The following is an 18,653-nucleotide window of genomic DNA, read 5'->3' as shown; positions in this document are numbered from 1 at the left end:
CTTCTTTCTCCCTGCAGGGTTTGGTTGTCCTCGTTCTCCCCAGCCTCCATTGAGGAAACCGAGGCTTAGAACTGGCTCCAGACCCCAGAGGCCTCCTTCTTAAGGGTTTCTCAGACTCCCCAGCTGCAAGGTTGAGACGTCTCTGTTCTTTGAAACGCCCCTCAGAGATGGTTCGCTCTCATGCTCTGAGGGGAGGGAGTCACCGTGGCTGCAAGTTGTCACCACACGAGAGAGAAGGCTCGTCCAGAGCCCATCTGTTGGTCTCTCTCTTGTTACTGCTTCCCCTCCTTTACCTCTGGCACCGGCCTCCCAGAGGTGAGCTGAGAGGCGGAAGGAGGCCAGGTGAGGACAGGGCAGCAGCGCGAGCACTCGCTGGGCTCACTCGAAGCCGGCTCTTTGCGCCCCTTCCGTCCTGAGTGTGGCCCCGAGCAGAGCCTGCTTCATCTTCTGCAGCAGCTTTCAGTTCCTCCCTCCACTCAGCCGTTCCCCTTTCTCTGTCTTGCTGACGGTGTACCAAACGTGAACTGTGATTTCCAAAGATCCTCGAAGTCTGGGGGGGCAGGAAAAGAAGTTCCTTCCAGAAGTAACGTCTTTTTCCCCCCTCATTGCCGTTCTGGCCTCTTCCTTCTTGCAACACATCTGCCTGAGCGTCCCCAAGCAAAGGGAACTTTCTGGCGCCTGGGATTCCTGCAGCTGTGGTCCCTGTGCCCGCCCTCCCTCCCCTCACTTTGTTTTCTCTCCGTCTAGTTTCAGAGCATGTCCTTACGGAAGATCCAGTTTAACTTCCCCTACTTCCGGAGCGACAGGTACGGAAACCCGACCCAGTTCGCTTGCTGCCTACTCAGCGCCCACTGCGGTCTCCATCGCTGGCTCCCGGGCTGCCCTGCTGGGCAGGCTGCATGCGAAACCCACCTGTCGGAATGGAGGGGGGTTGGGATGCTTCTGAAAGTAAGCACGAGGGCCAGGCTGGCTTCAGGGCTTCTGTTTTGTTGTGACATGAGGCCTAGAACCATCTCAGGCAATGAAGAAGACATGGTCCGGTATTGGAAAGACCAGGGAAGTCCAAAGGCGTATTATCAAGAATGTGTTTTATATTCCAAAATAATGTACTTGGTCCACCGCCTTTCTGGGTTGGAAGGTGCTCTTCTGGGTACTTTCTCGCCCTGTGGGATTCATGCGGGTCACTGACGTGCACACCCTGCTCGGCCTTCGGAATTGAGGCCAAGGTTCAGAGTTGTCCACCTTCTCCCGTCTCCTGTTGGGGTTCCTGCGGGTCACTGTTACCCGCTCCTGACATTTTCACTGCTGCTGTGGCTTTCTGGGAGAAAGATCTGGTCAGAGTGTGGCTCGGCAGGGACTGACGGAAGTCTGGGCTCTGCCGCCTCAGCCGGTGGCTGAGATCCCACGTTCAGAGCGGCCCCATGTCAGGGAGCCGTCTGACTACGGCGGGGGTTTAGCTCTTAGGGAAACCATATTTGCTGGGGAGTCTGCCTCACCAGACACCTGGCCTCTGGAAGCCCTGACTGTTCATGGGTCACGAGATATGATGTTGGTAGACAAGGAAGTGAAGACCTGCTTTTTGGGGTCTGAGGACTGTTTTGGGTAAATCACTTCTCTGTTCTCCCCACAGAGACAAGCGGGACTTTGTGTCCGCCGGGGCGGCTGCTGGAGTTGCTGCAGCGTTCGGGGCCCCTATCGGGGGTACCCTGTTCAGTCTGGAAGAGGGCTCATCCTTCTGGAACCAGGGGCTCACATGGAAAGTGGTAAGGAGGACTTTTAGTGAAAACATCTCCTAAATTTAGTCAGTCCACCTCCCCCCAGAACTAAAGTGGATGTATCTGACTTGGTGTGGTCCCCTGTCGTTTTGATGAGGCCAGAGGGTTGACTTTATTAGAAATTCCTTTACTCTAGACGCATAATCTCCATACCGTAGACTTTTCTGTACTTTTCCTATCATCTGCAAATCACACTGCCATTGTCCTCTCTTGATGAACCGTCTGGCCTGAAAATGGGAGACGGGGGCAGACAGTGGCAGAGTCTGGACTTGAACACTCCCTAGCCTCCTCCCTCAGACTAGTATGTTTCTCCTCTTGTGGTTACTGTTCCTTTTGGGGCACAAGGTCTAGTCGCAATAGGCTCTAAATGAAGAGACCCTCGCAATAAGCTAGGGCGAACGTCTCACAGCCCGTCTCGCAGTCTTCGCACCCGAGGAGGGCTCAGGGCAGTGGTGGCCGGGGCCCTGTGTCCAGACCCGGGGGTGCGGGTTTCTGGGTGGGGGGAGGGTTTCCGAGGCTGCGCCTGGGAAGCGATGGGTCCTGTCCCTCCTGAGTGTTCTGTCCGTCCCGCTCCCAGCTCTTCTGCTCGATGTCTGCCACCTTTACCCTCAACTTCTTCCGCTCTGGGGTTCAGTTTGGAAGTTGGGGTTCCTTCCAGCTGCCCGGATTGCTGAACTTCGGGGAGTTTAAGGTATGTTTCATCCTGCCATGGTTCTGGGGGGAGGTTCTTGTTTTGGTTTTTACTTTACAACCTGAAAATTGTTTTTAAGTAAAGTAGCAGAGCGCGGTGGTCGGAAGGGTCGGCAGAGCTTCTAGTGGGTCTCTCCGCCCCAGGGCTCTCCTGTGCGGGCTCCGAGCTCGGTGTGGGCAGGCGTCCGGCTCTGGATTGGCTCGCGGAGATGGAAAGGGGGCTCGCTGCTTATCTCTGGCTTCCCTGCTTCTGTCCCTTCCTGTTCTCATGGGCACTCTGGTTTTTCTCTCTCCCTCCCTTGCCCCTTCTCTCAGTGCTCTGACTCTGATAAAAAATGTCATCTCTGGACAGCTATGGATTTGGGTTTCTTCGTTGTGATGGGGGTCATTGGGGGCCTCCTGGGAGCCACATTCAACTGTCTGAACAAGAGGCTTGCAAAGTACCGTATGCGAAACGTGCACCCGAAACCTAAGCTCGTCAGGTACCTGCTCGCCTCCCCCAGCCTGCCGTGGCTCCCTGAGCTTCGTGGGGGCCAGGCCGTCTCTCCGGAGGAAGGCGCTCGTGGGAACAGATTCTACTTCCCACGCCAGCTTTGATTTCGTGTCTAAGAATAAAAATGGAGAGAGGGTTGTAGATCTCCTCCATTTGTCAGACGGGCCGAAAGGCTGTCTGAGCTTCGTTCATATCAGGGGTGCTGTTTGCCTCCCGGCCACGAAGATACATGACAAAGTCAGAAGGGTCAGTGCAAGTCAAGACCCAGGACCTAAAGTGGAAGCCCGATTTGTTCCTCAGAGAGAGCCGCCCTGGGTGTAGCCGCCCACGTTCCTGGCTACCCACTGTTGACTTCCACATTGCTAGAACGGAGCGAGTCGCTGACCAATTCCGCACGGGTCCTGACTACTGGCTCGGGGCTGTTGTGTGTGCGTGCTCTTGGGGGAAAAGAGGGTTGGAGTAGACAGGGTCACGTTTTTAGTTCCTGAGGCTGGGGTGTCTTTTTTATCTTGTGTGGTAACAGCTGTGCTTTGCTTTCTAGAGTCTTGGAGAGCCTCCTGGTGTCCGTGGTAACCACCGTGGTGGTGTTTCTGGCCTCGATGGTGTTAGGGGAATGCCGACAGATGTCTGCTTCGAGTCAAATCGGTAATGACTCATTCCAGCTCCAGGTAACCCTGTGCACCTGCTGCCCATGTCCTAGACCCCAGAGAGGGAGAATCCAGAAATGGGTGACCCGCCTCTGCGTATTGCTGATAGCTGCGCGTTGCCTCCCCGCTGTGTCAGACTGCGGAGAGAGGAGTCCGTGGGAGCCTTTCCCAGAAGAGAGGGTGTGAGCGCTCATTTTCACTCTTACGCAGACTCACGGCCATCACAGAGCGGAACTGTCTCTTTCTCTCTCTTTCTGTTGAACAAAATGAACTGGGGCCGAGCTCGGGGAGCAGACCATGGCTTCTTCGACGAGTCCCAGTGGACTCTTCCACTCCTTCCACCCCGAAGGGTGCCCCCAGCTTCACCGTCACAGTTGTGAGCATCACCCTTCAGACGGGGAGAAAGGAATGTCTGCTTCAGGGGGACCGGCGAGCTGGCTCTTCTGGCCTCTCCGGGTTCTTTCTTACTGGGTTTAGGTCATTTACTGGCTTCCGTTCTTTTTCCATTTCTCCTTCTCTTTTCTAAGGGGTATATAGTGTTTTCTGGAACCTTTTCCTGAAAGAGCGAGGGAGGCATTGGAGCTCACACTGCCCTGTAATTTTTTTGGTCCAAGCCTGTGGGTCCTAGAGCTGCATGTGGTCAGCCAGAGGCATGGTTCTGGCCTCTAGGGTAGGGGCTCGGGGGGGTGTCCCAGAAGTCCCCGGTCTTCCTATTGTCCCTGAGTAGCCGCTCATATCCCTCAGGGCTTCGTTGGGGGCTTCGTCTTGGATGGCCGCCCCTTTGGCATCCCCAGAAACGTCCACAAACGGCAGCATGGGTTAGATCCGGGCTCGGCAGACCGCCGCCCACAGGCCAGACTGGCCTTTTGCATCTGCTTGTTTGTGTAGCCCCCGAGCTAAGGATGGCTCTCACATATTTAAAGAGTGTTTAAGAAAGAAAAAAAAGAAGGTGCAACAGAGACTGTGTGGCATACCAAGTCTAAAATATTTACGAAGTGGCTCTTTATAGAAGACGTGCAGCAACCCCTGCTGCTCGGTGGTCCTGAGGCTTCCTCGTTCATGACCAGAGCCGTGTTTTCCAAACGCGTCCTGCGGAGCATTGGTACCTATGAGTCACAGACGAGTGGAGAAGAATCCTGTGGTCTGATGGGTTAGCCAGGATTGAGTGAGTTGCTCTAGTACAGACCCACGGAGGGCGCTTACAGTTCCGTCCGTGTCACAGGTGTCTGGATGCAGGTTGTGTGCCCGCTGTGCCACTAAGCACCTCATGGACGTGACTTCACTGAGTCCTTAACCACTGCCATAGGCTGGTGTTATTATCTCCATCTTATAGGGGAGAAAATGGAGACAAAGTAAGGTCTTTTTTTTTTCTTTAAGATTTTATTCATTTATTTGAGAGAGAGACAGGGAGAAGCAGGCTCCCGCCCCGAGTAGGGAGCCCGACAATGTGGGCCTTGGTCCCAGGACCCCAAGATCATGACCTGAGCTGAAAGCAGACATGTAACCTACTAAGCCACCCAGGCGCTCCACGCAATGAGGTCTTGACCGTGCTCTCAGCTTGTGGCACACACCGTGAGGTCGGCATCACCCGCATGTCATGGGGAGGCAGCCGGAGCCTCCTGCGATGACCTCCTGCTCCCACAGCCGCCGAGTCTGAGACATGTCCACCCGATGCCGGAGCCTCTCTGCTCTGCCTTCAGCTGCTTCTCTGATCTCCAGCAAGGGCCGGGATGCATCTCAGCACGTTCGGCTGCAGCACTCTTTCCAGGGAACCCTCAGGACTGGGATTCCTCCCGACGCAGTCTGGGAAACACTGCGTGCGTGGGTCGTTCCGCGGTGGCCTCGTTCCTGAGCCACACACATTGCTTGTTTGGCTGCTCCTCTCCCAGGTTCCTCCAGGAGGGGGCACTGCCCTGCTTCCCGTGGCATCTCCATCCGACAGTCCCCATCCACAGCTAACCTGCATGGGGCTCTCGGGCCAGGCTTCCAGCGGTAGCACTTAGAGAATTGAGCTCTGCGAGGGGAAGCAGAGCCGGATCCGTGGTGAATTTCATTGTCATAGCTCAAGAGCCCTTGTCCGGATTCTCTCATTCTCGGAGCGTAAAGAATACAGTATCACAGTCGGGTGCTGTAGCTAGAGATTGATTCTTTGCCACCTGTTTTGTTTCCGGGTAAAGTTTGCAAGTCATACTTTCTCGACCTCACTGGAGACCTCCTGTTCCAAGACTTTGAGCGCCGTGGTCAGTATACTGACTTCGTACGGACCTCGTACTGACTTTCTGATTCCTGTGCCTTAGGTCACATCAGAAGATGTCAACTCAAGTATCAAAACCTTCTTTTGTCCCAATGAGACCTACAACGACATGGCCACGCTCTTCTTCAATCCCCAGGAGTCTGCCATCCTTCAGCTTTTCCACCAGGACAGTGAGTATCTGTAAGCCTGCCCGTTCTTGGGGTCGTTGATCTTTTTTCTGCAGGGAACAGATGGTGATTCCTCTGTCCCTGCTGTTGGCCTACAGACACAGCCAGGCTTAGCCTCAGTTCTGAGCAAAATAGGACTTTTGCATTGTACTAGCAACCCAGACAAGGCTGGAGTGTCTGCCTCCAGTGTTGGAGCTGAACTGGTGGGGTGTGGAAGGACCTGGAAGGGGTCAGGGCTGCCCGGCGGGCCTTGGTGGTGTCTGGTGGTGGACTCGTGTGGGTTCTTGCATCGCAGGTACTTTTAGCCCCGTCACTCTGGCCCTGTTCTTCGCCCTCTATTTCCTGCTTGCGTGTTGGACCTACGGCATTTCGGTTCCAAGTGGCCTTTTTGTGCCTTCCCTTCTTTGTGGAGCTGCTTTTGGACGTTTAGTTGCCAATGTGCTTAAAAGGTAAGTGTGCGCGTGTGCGTGTGTGGGCATGCCCGGGTGTGCATGGACACAAGTGCACGAACCTTATGATTCCAAGCCACGGTCTCGGCTTCTTTCTTGCCCAGCTACATCGGCCTGGGCCACATCTACTCGGGGACCTTCGCCCTGATCGGTGCCGCAGCTTTCCTGGGCGGGGTGGTGCGCATGACCATCAGCCTCACGGTCATCCTCCTCGAATCTACCAACGAGATTACTTACGGGCTCCCCATTATGGTCACTCTGATGGTGAGTGCTCCCCTTCCAGGCCTGTCTCCAGCACAGGGCCGAGTTCACCCCCCAGCAGCTTCTTTTCGAGTCTTTGTTTTGTGTTTCAGGTGGCCAAATGGACAGGGGACTTTTTCAACAAGGGCATTTATGATATCCATGTGGGCTTGCGAGGGGTCCCTCTCCTGGAATGGGAGACGGAGGCGGAAATGGACAAGTGAGACCATGCTTTCCTTCTCTTCTGTTCTGGTTTCAGAGTTTATGAGCTTGGGCTGTGAGGGCTGTGTGCATCAGGGTGGGAAGTGGTGATGGAGATTCTGGGGTGGGAGTCCGGCGAACCGGTAGACAGCTACAGGAAGTGGCTGGGTGTGGTGGGGAACTGGGGGGCAGAGGCGGGTTCAGTATGGTTCCTGCATTGTTTGGCGTGGCTCCTGTGGCCTTCTGGTGGGACCTGAAAGGAGGACTCAATCAGGATGGTCTGACTGCACGTTTCCGCCGGGTGTCTGCTAAGCCCCATGGATGAGAACCAGCCTGCCTCACGCGTGCCCCACGAAATGTCATGTCATCAGGGATTTTTCTGGGCAAATTCGCCAGTTTATCCGTCAGCCCGCAAATGCTTTGGGGCTCCTCTGTGTGGGGACCCCACAGGGCCCTTGCGGTCCAGCAGAGGGATCAGCAAACTTCTGTAAGGGGGCGGATGGTAAATATTTGTAGCTTTCTGGTCCACCTGGCCTCCATTTCACTTCCTCCGCTCCGGTCACTGCAGCGCGACGCAGCCGGAGGCGACACGTAAATGAGCGGGAGAGGCCAGGTTTGACCTGGGACCTGTGGTTGCCACCTGGTTTAAAGGAACGGCCCACACTTTTCTCTTGTCTTAATCCTAGTAGTAGTGTTAGCAGTTCAGTAGTAATATGAGGACCGTGCCATGGAGGGCTCAGGAGATGGTGGCTAATCACCCGGGCAGGTAGATGGGGTTTGTGGTGAGGGGACATCCCGTATTGAGCTGAGGAAAGACCCACCAGTTTGGCAGAGCAGGGAAGCACATTTGCACAAGGCTTGAAGTACAGAGGAATGCGTGTGTTCAAAGAACCATTCGAGCTGGTTCAGAAGAGGGAGTGCGGTGGTCTGGGCTGCACAGGGGAGCCAGGGCTCGCTCCTGGGATACTGCGGGCTCTCTCGTGAGGCGGGATGGCTTCCTTCCGTCCCCCAGGCTGAGAGCCAGCGACATCATGGAGCCCAACCTGACCTATGTGTACCCGCACACCCGCATCCAGTCTCTGGTCAGCATCCTGCGTACCACGGTCCACCATGCCTTCCCGGTGGTCACGGAGAACCGCGGCAACGAGAAGGAGTTCATGAAGGGCAACCAGCTCATCAGTAACAACATCAAGTTCAAGGTACAGCAGCCGGAGAGGAACCATGGGCGAGAAATAGCCGCTCTTTGACGCACGCGCTGACCTAGAGCCTGCCATACCCCACAGATGGGGGCACGGGTGGGCTCTCAGGGAGAATCCGCCTCCTCGTTCTGTGCAGCAGGGAGTGTAGACACGATAGCGAGTGTGGACGTCGTTAGGCCGTCAGGACATGTGTCCTGTCTCACCCCAGCAAGAGCGCAGATTGTTTGTTTTAATCACCATTTCTTATGGCGTGTAAGTGGTATTGGGAGGTTTCTAGGGTTGCGTGGGACAGAAGTGGACTTTGGCCTACTTAAGGCAGAAAAAGAAATCGGCTGGAAGCTGCAGGACCAACAGGAAAGTTGAAGGATCAGAGGTGGCCCGCTGGGCATGCAGGCAGCCCACAGTCCGCCTGGAGGGTGTTGGGAGGCAGGGGTTCTAGCCCTTGCTCCTGAGTTGAAATCCAGGTGCGGGCAGAGTCCCTCACTCGGGCTATGAGCTCCCATAGCTCTGGGGGCCAGGGCGCATGCGTTGTCAATCCCTCGGTGCCGCTGCGTAGGAGAGCGGCTCCCCCTGGAGAGTGAGGGGCTGTTCCATACCAAAGGAGTAGGGAAGTTGGGCTGCAGAACCTGCGGGATCTACAGGCCCTGAGGTTCAGAGAGCAGCCCTTCTGCCCCAAGCCCCCGAGGCACCGTGAAGACGCCCTGCACTTCCTGTGTCGGTAACGCTCGACTGCGACCTGCATCCTTAAGCCGTGTGGATGTGCCGTGGTGGCGTGCCCGTGGCCAGCCGTCCACGGCCTGCCCGGTAGAAACCCCTGTCCCCGTCACCCCTCCCCACGCCCAGAAATCCAGCATCCTGACCCGGGCTGGCGAGCAGCGCCGACGGAGCCAGTCCATGAAGTCGTACCCGTCGAGTGAGCTGCGAAACGTGTGTGACGAGCACCTCCCCTCCGAGGAGCCGGCGGAGAAGGAGGACCTCCTGCAGCAGATGCTGGAGCGGAGGTGAGAGCGCACCCCCCGCTGCGTGCACCCCTGCCCTGGTGGCTCCTGGAGGGCCAGCGCGTTGCGCGGAGGCAGCCCCGGAGCTTCCGGGCACTCGGGGAGTCTTTGGGGCAGTGCGGGGTGGGGGGGAGTGAGAAGCAATCCTGCTGAGGGTGTGCTAGGCAGCGTCTGGTTTCTATGTAACAGATACACTCCCTACCCCAACCTATACCCTGACCAGTCCCCGAGCGAGGACTGGACCATGGAGGAGCGCTTCCGCCCTCTGACCTTCCACGGCCTGATCCTGCGGTCGCAGCTCGTCACCCTGCTCGTCCGAGGCGTTTGCTACTCGGAAAGTCAATCAGTGAGTCTCTCTGCTCTGCGCCGGGATTCGGGAAGGCACGAGGGTGGTAGGCGCACAGCCCCAGTGCCCCAGGGGGGCCGAAAGCTAGTCCTCGGGGAGCCTGAGGACTGGGGAGCGGCTGGCTGCGCTGTGGCGTGTGCAGCCCCACGGCCCCCTGCTGTGCTCAGTGCCTCCCGTGGGACACTGTGGGGGGGGACGCCCCCGTCACCCTCCCCTTAGTCTATGCACTGCTTGTCAAGTGTCCTTTTGGCCTGGAGACTTTTTTTTTTTTAGATTTTATTTATTTGTGAGAGAAGGGGCAGAGGGAGAGGTTGAAGCAGGCTCCCCATGGAGCTCATAGAGCCTGAAAGGGCTCGATCCCAGGATCCCCAGATCATGGCCTGAGCCGAAGGCCGATGCCTAACCCGCTGAGCCACCCAGGTGCCCCAAGCCTGTAGACTTCTATTTTTTTTAAATTTTTTTAAGTGTTGTTTTTTTTTTTTAAAGATTTTATTTGTCAGAGAGAGAACACAGGCAGGGGGAGCAGCAGGCAGAGAGAGGGGGAAGCAGGCTCTCCGCTGAGCAAAAAGCCCCATGCGGGACTCGATCCCAGGACCTTGAGATCATGACCTGAGCCGAATGCAGAGGCTTAACCCACTGAGCCACCCAGCTTCCCACCTGTAGACTTTTAATATAGTTTCTACACTTTGATTTCTGGTTTAAGTGAACTTTTTTACAGGCTTTTTTTTTTTTTTAAAGTTCTTCCCATTAATTCTTTTGTAATTTTCCCTTTTTTTCCCCCTTTCATTTGGTTTTTGTAGAGAAGAGGAGGGTGGTGTGGTGTTCAAAGTGGTCCCTATAGTGACCCCAAGACCACTCATCCCCACACACTTCACCCCACCTTAGAGGAAACGTGAAAAGGTCGTGCAGAGACCTCCTTTCCCGAAGGACTCTCCTGGCTAAGGTCTTGCTCCCGGGTGGCCATCCAGGTGCCCAGTGAGGGCCAAGGGGAAATCCAGAAGACTCGGGATGCAGGCCTGTGACAAAGCTGCTTTGTCCAATTAATTGCCACAAACCCAGAGCCTGCAAACGACAGAAATCTTTTCTTTTCACAATCCTCAGGGTCATACTACCAAGGGCACTCTTCAGCAGGGCCTTGACCTCCCAGGAGGCTCCAGGGGAGGATGGCTCCTTGCCTTGCTCGTCTGTGGAGGCTGCCAGCCATCCCGGGCACTGCTTGACCTTAGACAGGTCCCTCCAGTCTCTGCCTCTCTTGTCACGCGGCCGTCTCGCTCTGTGTCCTCTTCTCTTCTCAGAAGGACACCAGTCATTGGTCCTAGGGCCCACCCTAGTTCCGTCCGACCTCATCTGAACTTGCTCACGTCCACAGAGCCCATGTTTCCCACGCGGCCGTGTGCACAGGTAGCAGGGGTTAGGACTCAACACACATCTTTTGAGGGACACACGTCAACCTAAGACCTAGTAGTTCTTCCACTCAGACTCTGGGACAAGCCAGGCCCGTTTTACTGACAAGGAGAAGCCGAGTCAGAGAGAGATTAGGAGACTCACTGAGTGGGGCACAGCGAGGCCTGACTGGGAACTGGCTCCAGACCAGGGCTTCTCACGGCAGAGCCCCCAGTTCTGCACCGCCTCGCGCCAGGTGGCGCCGTGGCGAGCGATGTGGACGTAGAGGGGGAGGGGCTGTAAGTGTGCCCCTGCCGGTGGCTGTTCTGGGTGCGAGGACCTGTCTCCGTCGGGATTGCAGAGCGCCAGCCAGCCGCGCCTTTCCTACGCCGAGATGGCCGAGGATTACCCGCGGTACCCCGACATCCACGACCTGGACCTGACGCTGCTGAACCCGCGCATGATCGTGGTGAGCCGGGCTCTGCCTCTGGGGCGGGGTCCTCCTCCGCACGTTCACGCCTCGTCCTGGCTAGGACGCCGGTGGCCGCAGGTGACTTGTGTGGTCTTCTCTGCAGGATGTCACCCCGTACATGAACCCCTCGCCCTTCACCGTTTCACCTAACACCCACGTCTCCCAAGTCTTCAACCTGTTCCGGACGATGGGCCTGCGGCACCTGCCCGTGGTGAATGCCGTGGGAGAGGTGAGTCCGACCTCGGCTGTGCCCACGGCCACGCCTGCCTTCCAGAAGGAACCCTGTCCCTGCCGCGTGCAAGTCAGGCTTCCCAGCCAGCGGGGTTTCTCGGGCTAAAAGCTCTTTTGTCGCCCTTGGAGGACCGTACTCGCCGCCTCCTGCGTGTGTCTGAAGCACACTGCGCCCTCCACCGGCAGGTGTCGCCAGGGTCACTGCTGGTGCAGAAGCGCATGGGACAGTCGTCCCCAAGGTTCCTCTTGACCCTCTGTCAGGCCTGCGCCTCCTGGAGCGAGGGTCCGTTCCCCACCCGTTCTGGGGATTTATGACATTAAATAAGAGAATTTCAAGCAAAATGCTTAGAAAGAATAAAAATAAAATGCGTAGGGTCTTTTAGAAGATCCAGCTGCCTACAGTTAGTAATCAGTTCTGCAGACTTTCCTTTTTTTTTTTTTTTTCTTAGAACTGCGTTGTTTTTTTTGTTACACGGTTATTGTTTGGTTATTAAAAAAAATGGAGAAGCAAAATACAAACAAATGAATACCAACCCCTTATTTCTACAGAGGTAGCCAGTCTGTCTTCCCAAGGAAGCTCCTTTGTCTTTTTCCCTCTGCACCGACAAGTAGAGCTTTACGTGCCGCTTAGTGAGCCCATCACCACCGCCTGTACTGTTTAATGTCCTCGTGGCTCAGATCTTTCTGTGGCAGGAAACGCTCACTTACGGTATTTCCGTGGGCTCGACCGCATCCCGGTGGCCGGCTGTCCAGTCGCTTATCCAACCGTCCCCTGCTGGGATCGTATAGTAACAGGTCACTGCCGATCACTCTCTTAAGGCTTTTGATGTCCGTTGCCAAGTTGCCCTCCAGGACATGAGCGCTCTGTGGTGGGGTCCTCGGGCAGAACGCTGGCCCGGCCCAGCCTGTTCTTCCGTGGGCGTGATTGCCGTGGGTCCGACTGTTCCTTGAAACACCAGCGCACGGGCGGTTCTAACATGCTTCTTTTCGTCAGTGAGACGTGAACAGCGGCAGCTGCAGCCATGAAGGGCTCTGTTTGTCCACATGCCAGCGAGACGTCCCGCAGCCTTCCTCCCTTCTGACCCCATCTGCCTGGAGATGGCATCAGGCCCCGCACATTAAGGGCTCGGCCCCACATGACTGCCCCCCCCCCCCGCCCCTTCAGATGCCAATCTGTAGTCCAGCTTGTCCCCTGGGTTTCTGGCCAGGTGGCTGTACTTTGGAGATTCCCATGACCCTGTGCTCAGGCCATCAGTTTACTTGCCAGACGATCGGGAACCACGAAAGGATGTGACCCAGGAACGGCCAGATGGCGGAGATTGGGGGGCAGGTGTGCGGGAGGGGTGCCAGGCTTTCCCGCCCACCTCAGACACCCCACCCTCCTGGCACCGTCCGCGTTCGCCAGCGTGGGACTCCCCATACCCCGTGGTTGAGGAACGTCGTCAGGGGCTTTGCCGTGTCCGTACACGTGCTCGATCACATCGTGGCCATGCTGATTGAGTCAGCCTCCGGCCCTTCCCCGCCCACAGATGGGGGCTGCGGGATGGGGGCTCCATCCTTAGGGCCTTTCTCACAGTTTGTCATGCACATAAGCTCAGGCAGAGCTGAAAGGGGCTAGTTATGAATGGTAAAGGACGCCCTTCCTACTCTTCTCACTTAATTCCAAGCTTTTAGAGCTTTACGCCAGGAGCAGGGATGAGGACCTAGTACCCGTGTACTGTTATAAGTCACGCATCACAGGGACTCAGGTGGTGCTGAGACCTGGTATTTATGAGCCACGGCGGGGTTGTGGGGTCTTGGGGTCACGGGGCCTCGGCCGCTCGGGAGCCTGCGTCCGGCTGTGTCCCTCGCATGCACACGTGCTTATAGCCGGTGGCAGGTGGTGGGAACCGAGAAGGCTAGTGAGCCTGTGTCCTGCTGAAAACTCAGAGTTTAGCTGTTCCAACTAAAATTTCTCTTAGAGTTGAATTTGTCCCATTAGCCTCCAGGTGACGAACCTTAGTTAACCTGCCGATTCCCCTGTCGCCTGGAAACTGGAGAGTCTCGAAGCGTGCAGCATGACCGGCTTGTCACGTCTGTCCCGGCGCTCTGCAGTCCGGCCCTCTGTCGCCCCTGCTTACGGTGATGCACCGGGCCAGCCGTGTCCACTTCCATTCCTGCCCCAGCGGGTTTGCCCTGCAGGTGACGGGGTTCTTTTCCTCCTTGTCCTAGATCGTTGGGATCATCACTCGACACAACCTGACCTACGAGTTCCTGCAGGCCCGGCTGCGGCAGCACTACCAGACCATCTGACGGCCCGGTGCGACCTCGCTGCCACACGCCAGCCCGCCCTGTCCCGGGGCTGCCTGGGGGAGGGGGCGGCTCGCTTATGCTCCGCCGCTACAGCCGGTTGGGGCTGTTCAGGACACTGAAGATTCCCACTCACCCACTTGCTCGGAAAGCCTGCGATCATCGAACGCTTCGGCGGTCAGCGGTTCTGGGGATGGCGTGTTGGACCGCGAGAGCCTGGGCCTGTCTGATCTTCTCAGCAAGTATCTTCCTGTTTCCTGCTCCCTGCTCTCTTGCCGTCCAGCCTGGGCCCCGGCCCCAGGCCCCTCCACCCGACCTGTGCCAGGACCAGAGGGGGCATCAGGCCTCTGCCACGGGGGAGTGATGCCCAGAGCCGTTTTCCTGCCCCCTCCTGCTGCTTTCCTAGGGAACCCAGGTGTTGCCTTAAACTGTAACAGGAGGGGCTTTGGCCAAGGCAAGTGCTGGGGCGAAAGCCAGTTGCAAAATTAAGGGAATTACCAAATGTAGAGACTGAGCCAGAGATAACGCATGTGTCGGGGGGGCCTTCCTGCGTTGGGACTCTCGACAGGTGCCCAGTTCATTTGAAGGGAAACACGGCTTCCTGGGGGAGCTGCTGCTCTGGGCTTGCCTCCTCAGAAGCGCCGCCCTCCAGAAGCACAAGTCCCACGGACCGTCCCTGGAGAAGTCTGATGGGACGGTCCAACTTAGAGCCGCCCCAGTTTTTAGCATTTACCGTGGTCCATCCCTCGTCCCTCCCCTCTGCACCGAGTTACCTACTTCCCATGAGTTCTTCCATGTGTCTTTCTGGTGAGGCAGCTACAGCCCAGGTGTCCCCCGCCCCCCGCCCCATTAGATAAGAGGGCACCCTGTGATACTGCTTGACCCGACTCTGGGGAATGATACCGTCACATCTGAGATGGGCAGAAGCCAGTCCTGGGCCAGTGAGCACTACAGGAACATGATACGGCCTAGAAGCCAGGCTAGGACGGAACAGAGGCTTATTCCAGGAGGAGGGCGTGTGCCCGTCACACACCTGTCTTACCCCCCTGCCACTAGCCATCCCCAGCCCACTCGGGCCCAGCCATGGAAACTGCTGCCAGGAGACAGGGGTGGGAGGGACCCCCGCCAGCACGTGCCCCAAGGCCCGAGCACGAACCCTGGAAAGGGAGCCTCTCTCTCTCCAGACTGGGGGTCCCTTTCTGGGGGCCCCCAGAGCGAACGCTTTGTTTCGGCTATTTTGCACTTACTTTCTTCTCAACCTCTGTGCCCTCTTCCTGACTTGTGTCCACACCCTGGGCGGGGGGTCATGCAGCCCGGTGGCAGATGTGCTCTGGGACTCAAGATGGCATTTATTTGCACTTAAGTTTGCGTCGGGGTTTTTGTCAGCTATGGTAGTTCCCTGAGAACGTGGGCGCCTGCCCTCGACAACGCTGTCCTCTCGCCCTCTGCCTCGGGCCGACCTCCATTGCCAAGACTGCCGTGCGGTCTGGGAGCGGGCGCCGGTCTCGCTGTGGCCGGCCCAGGTCTTGTGCTCAGCACGCTCTGCTCCCCTAAGTGAGGCGGCTGTTTCAGGATCTTTCCCACCCGGCTGCGCCCTCCCCCTGAGTTCATCCTTCCCATTTTCTTACCTCTTTGACCAAAAACGCTTTGACTTCTAAATGTTTCAGCTTCCTTGGATGCATTCGACCCGTGAAATGTGGATGGGGGCCCCCAGTAAGTAGTTGGGGCAATCACAAGGACCAAAAAGGCAAGCGCTTCTGAATGTGACCGTGTTCAGCCCGCCGCCAGTTCATTTTAAGGCAGCACCCAGAGCGTGGCCGCGTTACTCGTTCCTTTTATCAAGAGGGAAACCCAAGTCAGGAGAAGTCAGGTCCGCCTGTCACAGAACCCGAATCCCCTCTTCCCGTCCCTCAGTGAAACTGGCAGTACTAAGGTCCTGCGGGGGGGAACGTCTGGCCTCCAGAGCTCTGGGGTCACCAGCTGTCTGCCTCGAGGCCGCCCTGGGTGAATGTTGTTGGAATTTACCGCCCCTGCACTTCCGGTCCCCAGACACTTCATTCCCACTAGACTAGCCCAGAGGTAGCTGGCAGAACGCACACGCCTCCCTCCGCATGAGCTGACTACACGGCCGCAAGATCCCAAACTCAGGCCCATCTGGAAAGGCACGTTGCTTCTTGTCGTCCGTGGGCGTCTGCCCTTACTGGATTAGCCCAAAGAGAACCACTGCCCCACTTGTAACAAATAACTGGAAGCCTCACTCCTCTGATAGTTAGAAACCCACGTTGTCCACGTCTCACCTATTACCAGCCCTGTCGCCCCCTGGCGGTGGGGTACGTCCATACGCACAGCCGCAGGGGGCTCGGGCCGCGAGCCGGTGTTCTGTGTGCCTGCCCGTCTCCCACTAGGTGTTTCACATCCCCCAGCTGAGGATCCTGGGAGGTAGGGAGCCAGAGTCCCTCCCAGCCCTGGGACCTTGGCGCTCTGGAAGGATTTGCTCATGACCTTGTTTAACAAACGGTTCCTGGCTGGGATGGACACTTGCCTGCTTGCTTGACATTTCTGATGCAAAACTGTGTACTGACACCGCCGTCTGGAAGAAAGCAAGCCCCTGGAAAGGCCGGAAGCTCCGTCCGGGGCCCTGTAGTACCGATGTGCAGTATTACCCCACAGCTCCCGACCGTGGCAGGCTTCCTTTCTGTTCGCACTGTTGGTTTAGACGGTAATACTAGCTAATTCTGTTGTGTACATACATTGTAATTTTTTTAATTTGTAAAATTCTATTTTTATTTGAACTTTTGGAACTTGGAAGTTCTCGCTGTAACCGTAACATGTCAGAATAAAGTGTCTTCATCTGTCTCCTTTTACCTCTTGTCTCCATGGGGCTGGTTGGAGAGTGGTATGTGATTTTCATTTTATGCTTTCCACAATGTAAACATCACAAAGCCGGAGAGTAGATTGACAGGCTCAGAGGTCTCCTTCTAAAGCCTTGCCAGCAAGACTTCATTCCCGGCGGTCCACCTGCTACCAACTTAGTCCTTAGCAAAAATCACGAAGTTCCCAGTCTTCTGTCTCTCCCTTCAAATCAACGCCACGTGATCTCGTTTGCAGATGCTTTCCTCCCATAAAAACCTACCCATTCCCTCAGCTGCTGCTGCCCATAGCAGGAGACGGGGGAGCTGTGTGTGTTCTGATAGTTCTGTGTTTAGGAGTCTGCCCCACTCACAGGTTCCCTGATACCCCACCAGAAGAAGTACAATCGATGCCAAGGCTGTAGACGTTTGGGGCTCGCTTCTGTGCTGCCATCTGTCTCTGTCTCTATTTTGCCAGAAATCGGATTTTCTTGGTCTTCAGTTGATCTGCCTCAAGTTGCCATTCCACCATCACTTGAAATGGTCCCCGTCAATGCTGTCCCCCTCCACCTGTCCCCGGGTTTCCTGAACTCCAGGGACACTATCTGTGCATTTGGCACTGTCTGTTCCATTTGAGGAGGACCCACTGTGTCACAGTGACCCCTTGGCAGTCTGCCCAGTTCCCCACACTTCCCTCCTAGCAGCTCCCACTCCCCGGACCTCAGGAGCCATGTTTGGACACTTTTTCCCGTCTGCTCCTGTCTTTACCAATCCTCTGCTTTTTGGTCCCCCCCCGACTTTCTGTGTTCAAAGTCCACATGAAGAAGAAATTTGTTGGAAGTGGTTAGATTAGAGATTTTTTAAAAACATTTTATTTATTTATTTGACAGAGATCACAAGTAGGCAGAGAGGCAGGCAGAGAGAGGAGGAAGCAGGCTCCCCGCTGAGCAGAGAGCCCGATGCGGGGCTCGATCCCAGGACCCTGAGATCATGACCTGAGCCAAAGGCAGAGGCTTTAACCCATTGAGCCATCCAGGCACCCCTAGATTAGAGATCTTACCCCAACTCCACCTCCGCTCCACTCCCTGTCAACTCATTTCTGGCCTCCCCCTCCCCCTATAGAGAATGAATCTCCCCCTTTTCCTGACTTCTATGTAAGACTAAGACAATTGGACTGACGTTAGAAAGCATGGACTAGGCCATGTCCTGCAGTGTTGCTGAACACGCATTGACCTTCAAGGAGCTTACAATCCAGGGACAGAGACACGACCACCTACCAAGGCAAATTGTGTCATATTATAATTGTTATACACAAAATGCTGCCAATGCTGAGCTCAGTTCATACCAAACTCAGTTCGTACCAGGCACTTGGTATCGGGGACAGCTTCAGAGACGAAGTTGCATTGTCCATGAGCCTTGATTGTGTAGAATGTTCTCAGGAGAACTGGATAAATGGCATTACAAGAGGAAGGGACAGGATAAATGAGGCCCAGAAAAGTACACATGTCGGTGACCAGAAGGGGAGGGGGTTGGAGGAATGTCATAGATTCTGAAGTGGAGAGGGGATGTGTAGAGTAGAGCATGGCTCCCTGTTGTGGGTGAGCTTCGTGCCTGGTATTCTCTGCTTCTCAGAAGCAGATGCAAAGAAATGCATCTTCTCCGGTCCCCTCCACTCCCTCACCTTACCCCTCACCCATCCAAGTACCTGGGACCAGAATTAGAAAAAGCTGGTGGCTACCTTTTAATTAAGTCTAAGTACCCAAAAGGCAGTTTGTCAACAAAGCAAACATCTCCTTCTTCACTTTGCTTAGCAAAGGCACCAATCTGGGGGCTGTTGCTGGTGGGGGAGGCTCTGCGTGAGTGCAGGCAGGGGGTCTATGGGAAATCTCTGTACTTTCTGCTTAATTTGGCTGTGAACCCAAAACTGCAACCCAAAATAAATCTTATTATGTTTAAAAGGAAGGAGAAAG

The 18,653-nt window shown here is 56.0% G+C and overlaps 1 protein-coding gene across 2 annotated transcripts in view; it reads left to right on the top strand.

The window, feature by feature from the left end:
- CLCN6 (chloride voltage-gated channel 6) overlaps nucleotides 1-16,698 on the top strand; it is a 30,238-nt gene extending 13,540 nt beyond the window's left edge. Inside the window, exons 9-23 of one of the 2 annotated variants that reach the window (XM_045998528.1) lie at nucleotides 748-806; nucleotides 1,631-1,763; nucleotides 2,353-2,466; nucleotides 2,781-2,947; nucleotides 3,500-3,626; nucleotides 5,903-6,029; nucleotides 6,322-6,475; nucleotides 6,580-6,739; nucleotides 6,829-6,935; nucleotides 7,929-8,115; nucleotides 8,959-9,116; nucleotides 9,303-9,459; nucleotides 11,204-11,311; nucleotides 11,418-11,543; nucleotides 13,757-16,698. In XM_045998528.1, coding sequence (XP_045854484.1) covers nucleotides 748-806; nucleotides 1,631-1,763; nucleotides 2,353-2,466; nucleotides 2,781-2,947; nucleotides 3,500-3,626; nucleotides 5,903-6,029; nucleotides 6,322-6,475; nucleotides 6,580-6,739; nucleotides 6,829-6,935; nucleotides 7,929-8,115; nucleotides 8,959-9,116; nucleotides 9,303-9,459; nucleotides 11,204-11,311; nucleotides 11,418-11,543; nucleotides 13,757-13,837 — 1,965 coding nt within the window. In that variant the 3' untranslated portion in view covers nucleotides 13,838-16,698. Of the gene's footprint in view, nucleotides 1-747; nucleotides 807-1,630; nucleotides 1,764-2,352; nucleotides 2,467-2,780; nucleotides 2,948-3,499; nucleotides 3,627-5,902; nucleotides 6,030-6,321; nucleotides 6,476-6,579; nucleotides 6,740-6,828; nucleotides 6,936-7,928; nucleotides 8,116-8,958; nucleotides 9,117-9,302; nucleotides 9,460-11,203; nucleotides 11,312-11,417; nucleotides 11,544-13,756 lie in introns of those variants that run through there. The other variant, XR_006817494.1, reaches the window with a different exon arrangement.
- The last annotated feature ends 1,955 nt before the right edge of the window (nucleotides 16,699-18,653 follow it).

Source organism: Meles meles, chromosome 1 (genome assembly GCF_922984935.1).
Source record: "Meles meles chromosome 1, mMelMel3.1 paternal haplotype, whole genome shotgun sequence".
Lineage (NCBI taxonomy): Eukaryota > Metazoa > Chordata > Mammalia > Carnivora > Mustelidae > Meles > Meles meles.
Note: the sequence above shows the minus strand (reverse complement) of the source record. Positions and strands in the feature narration are given on the sequence as shown.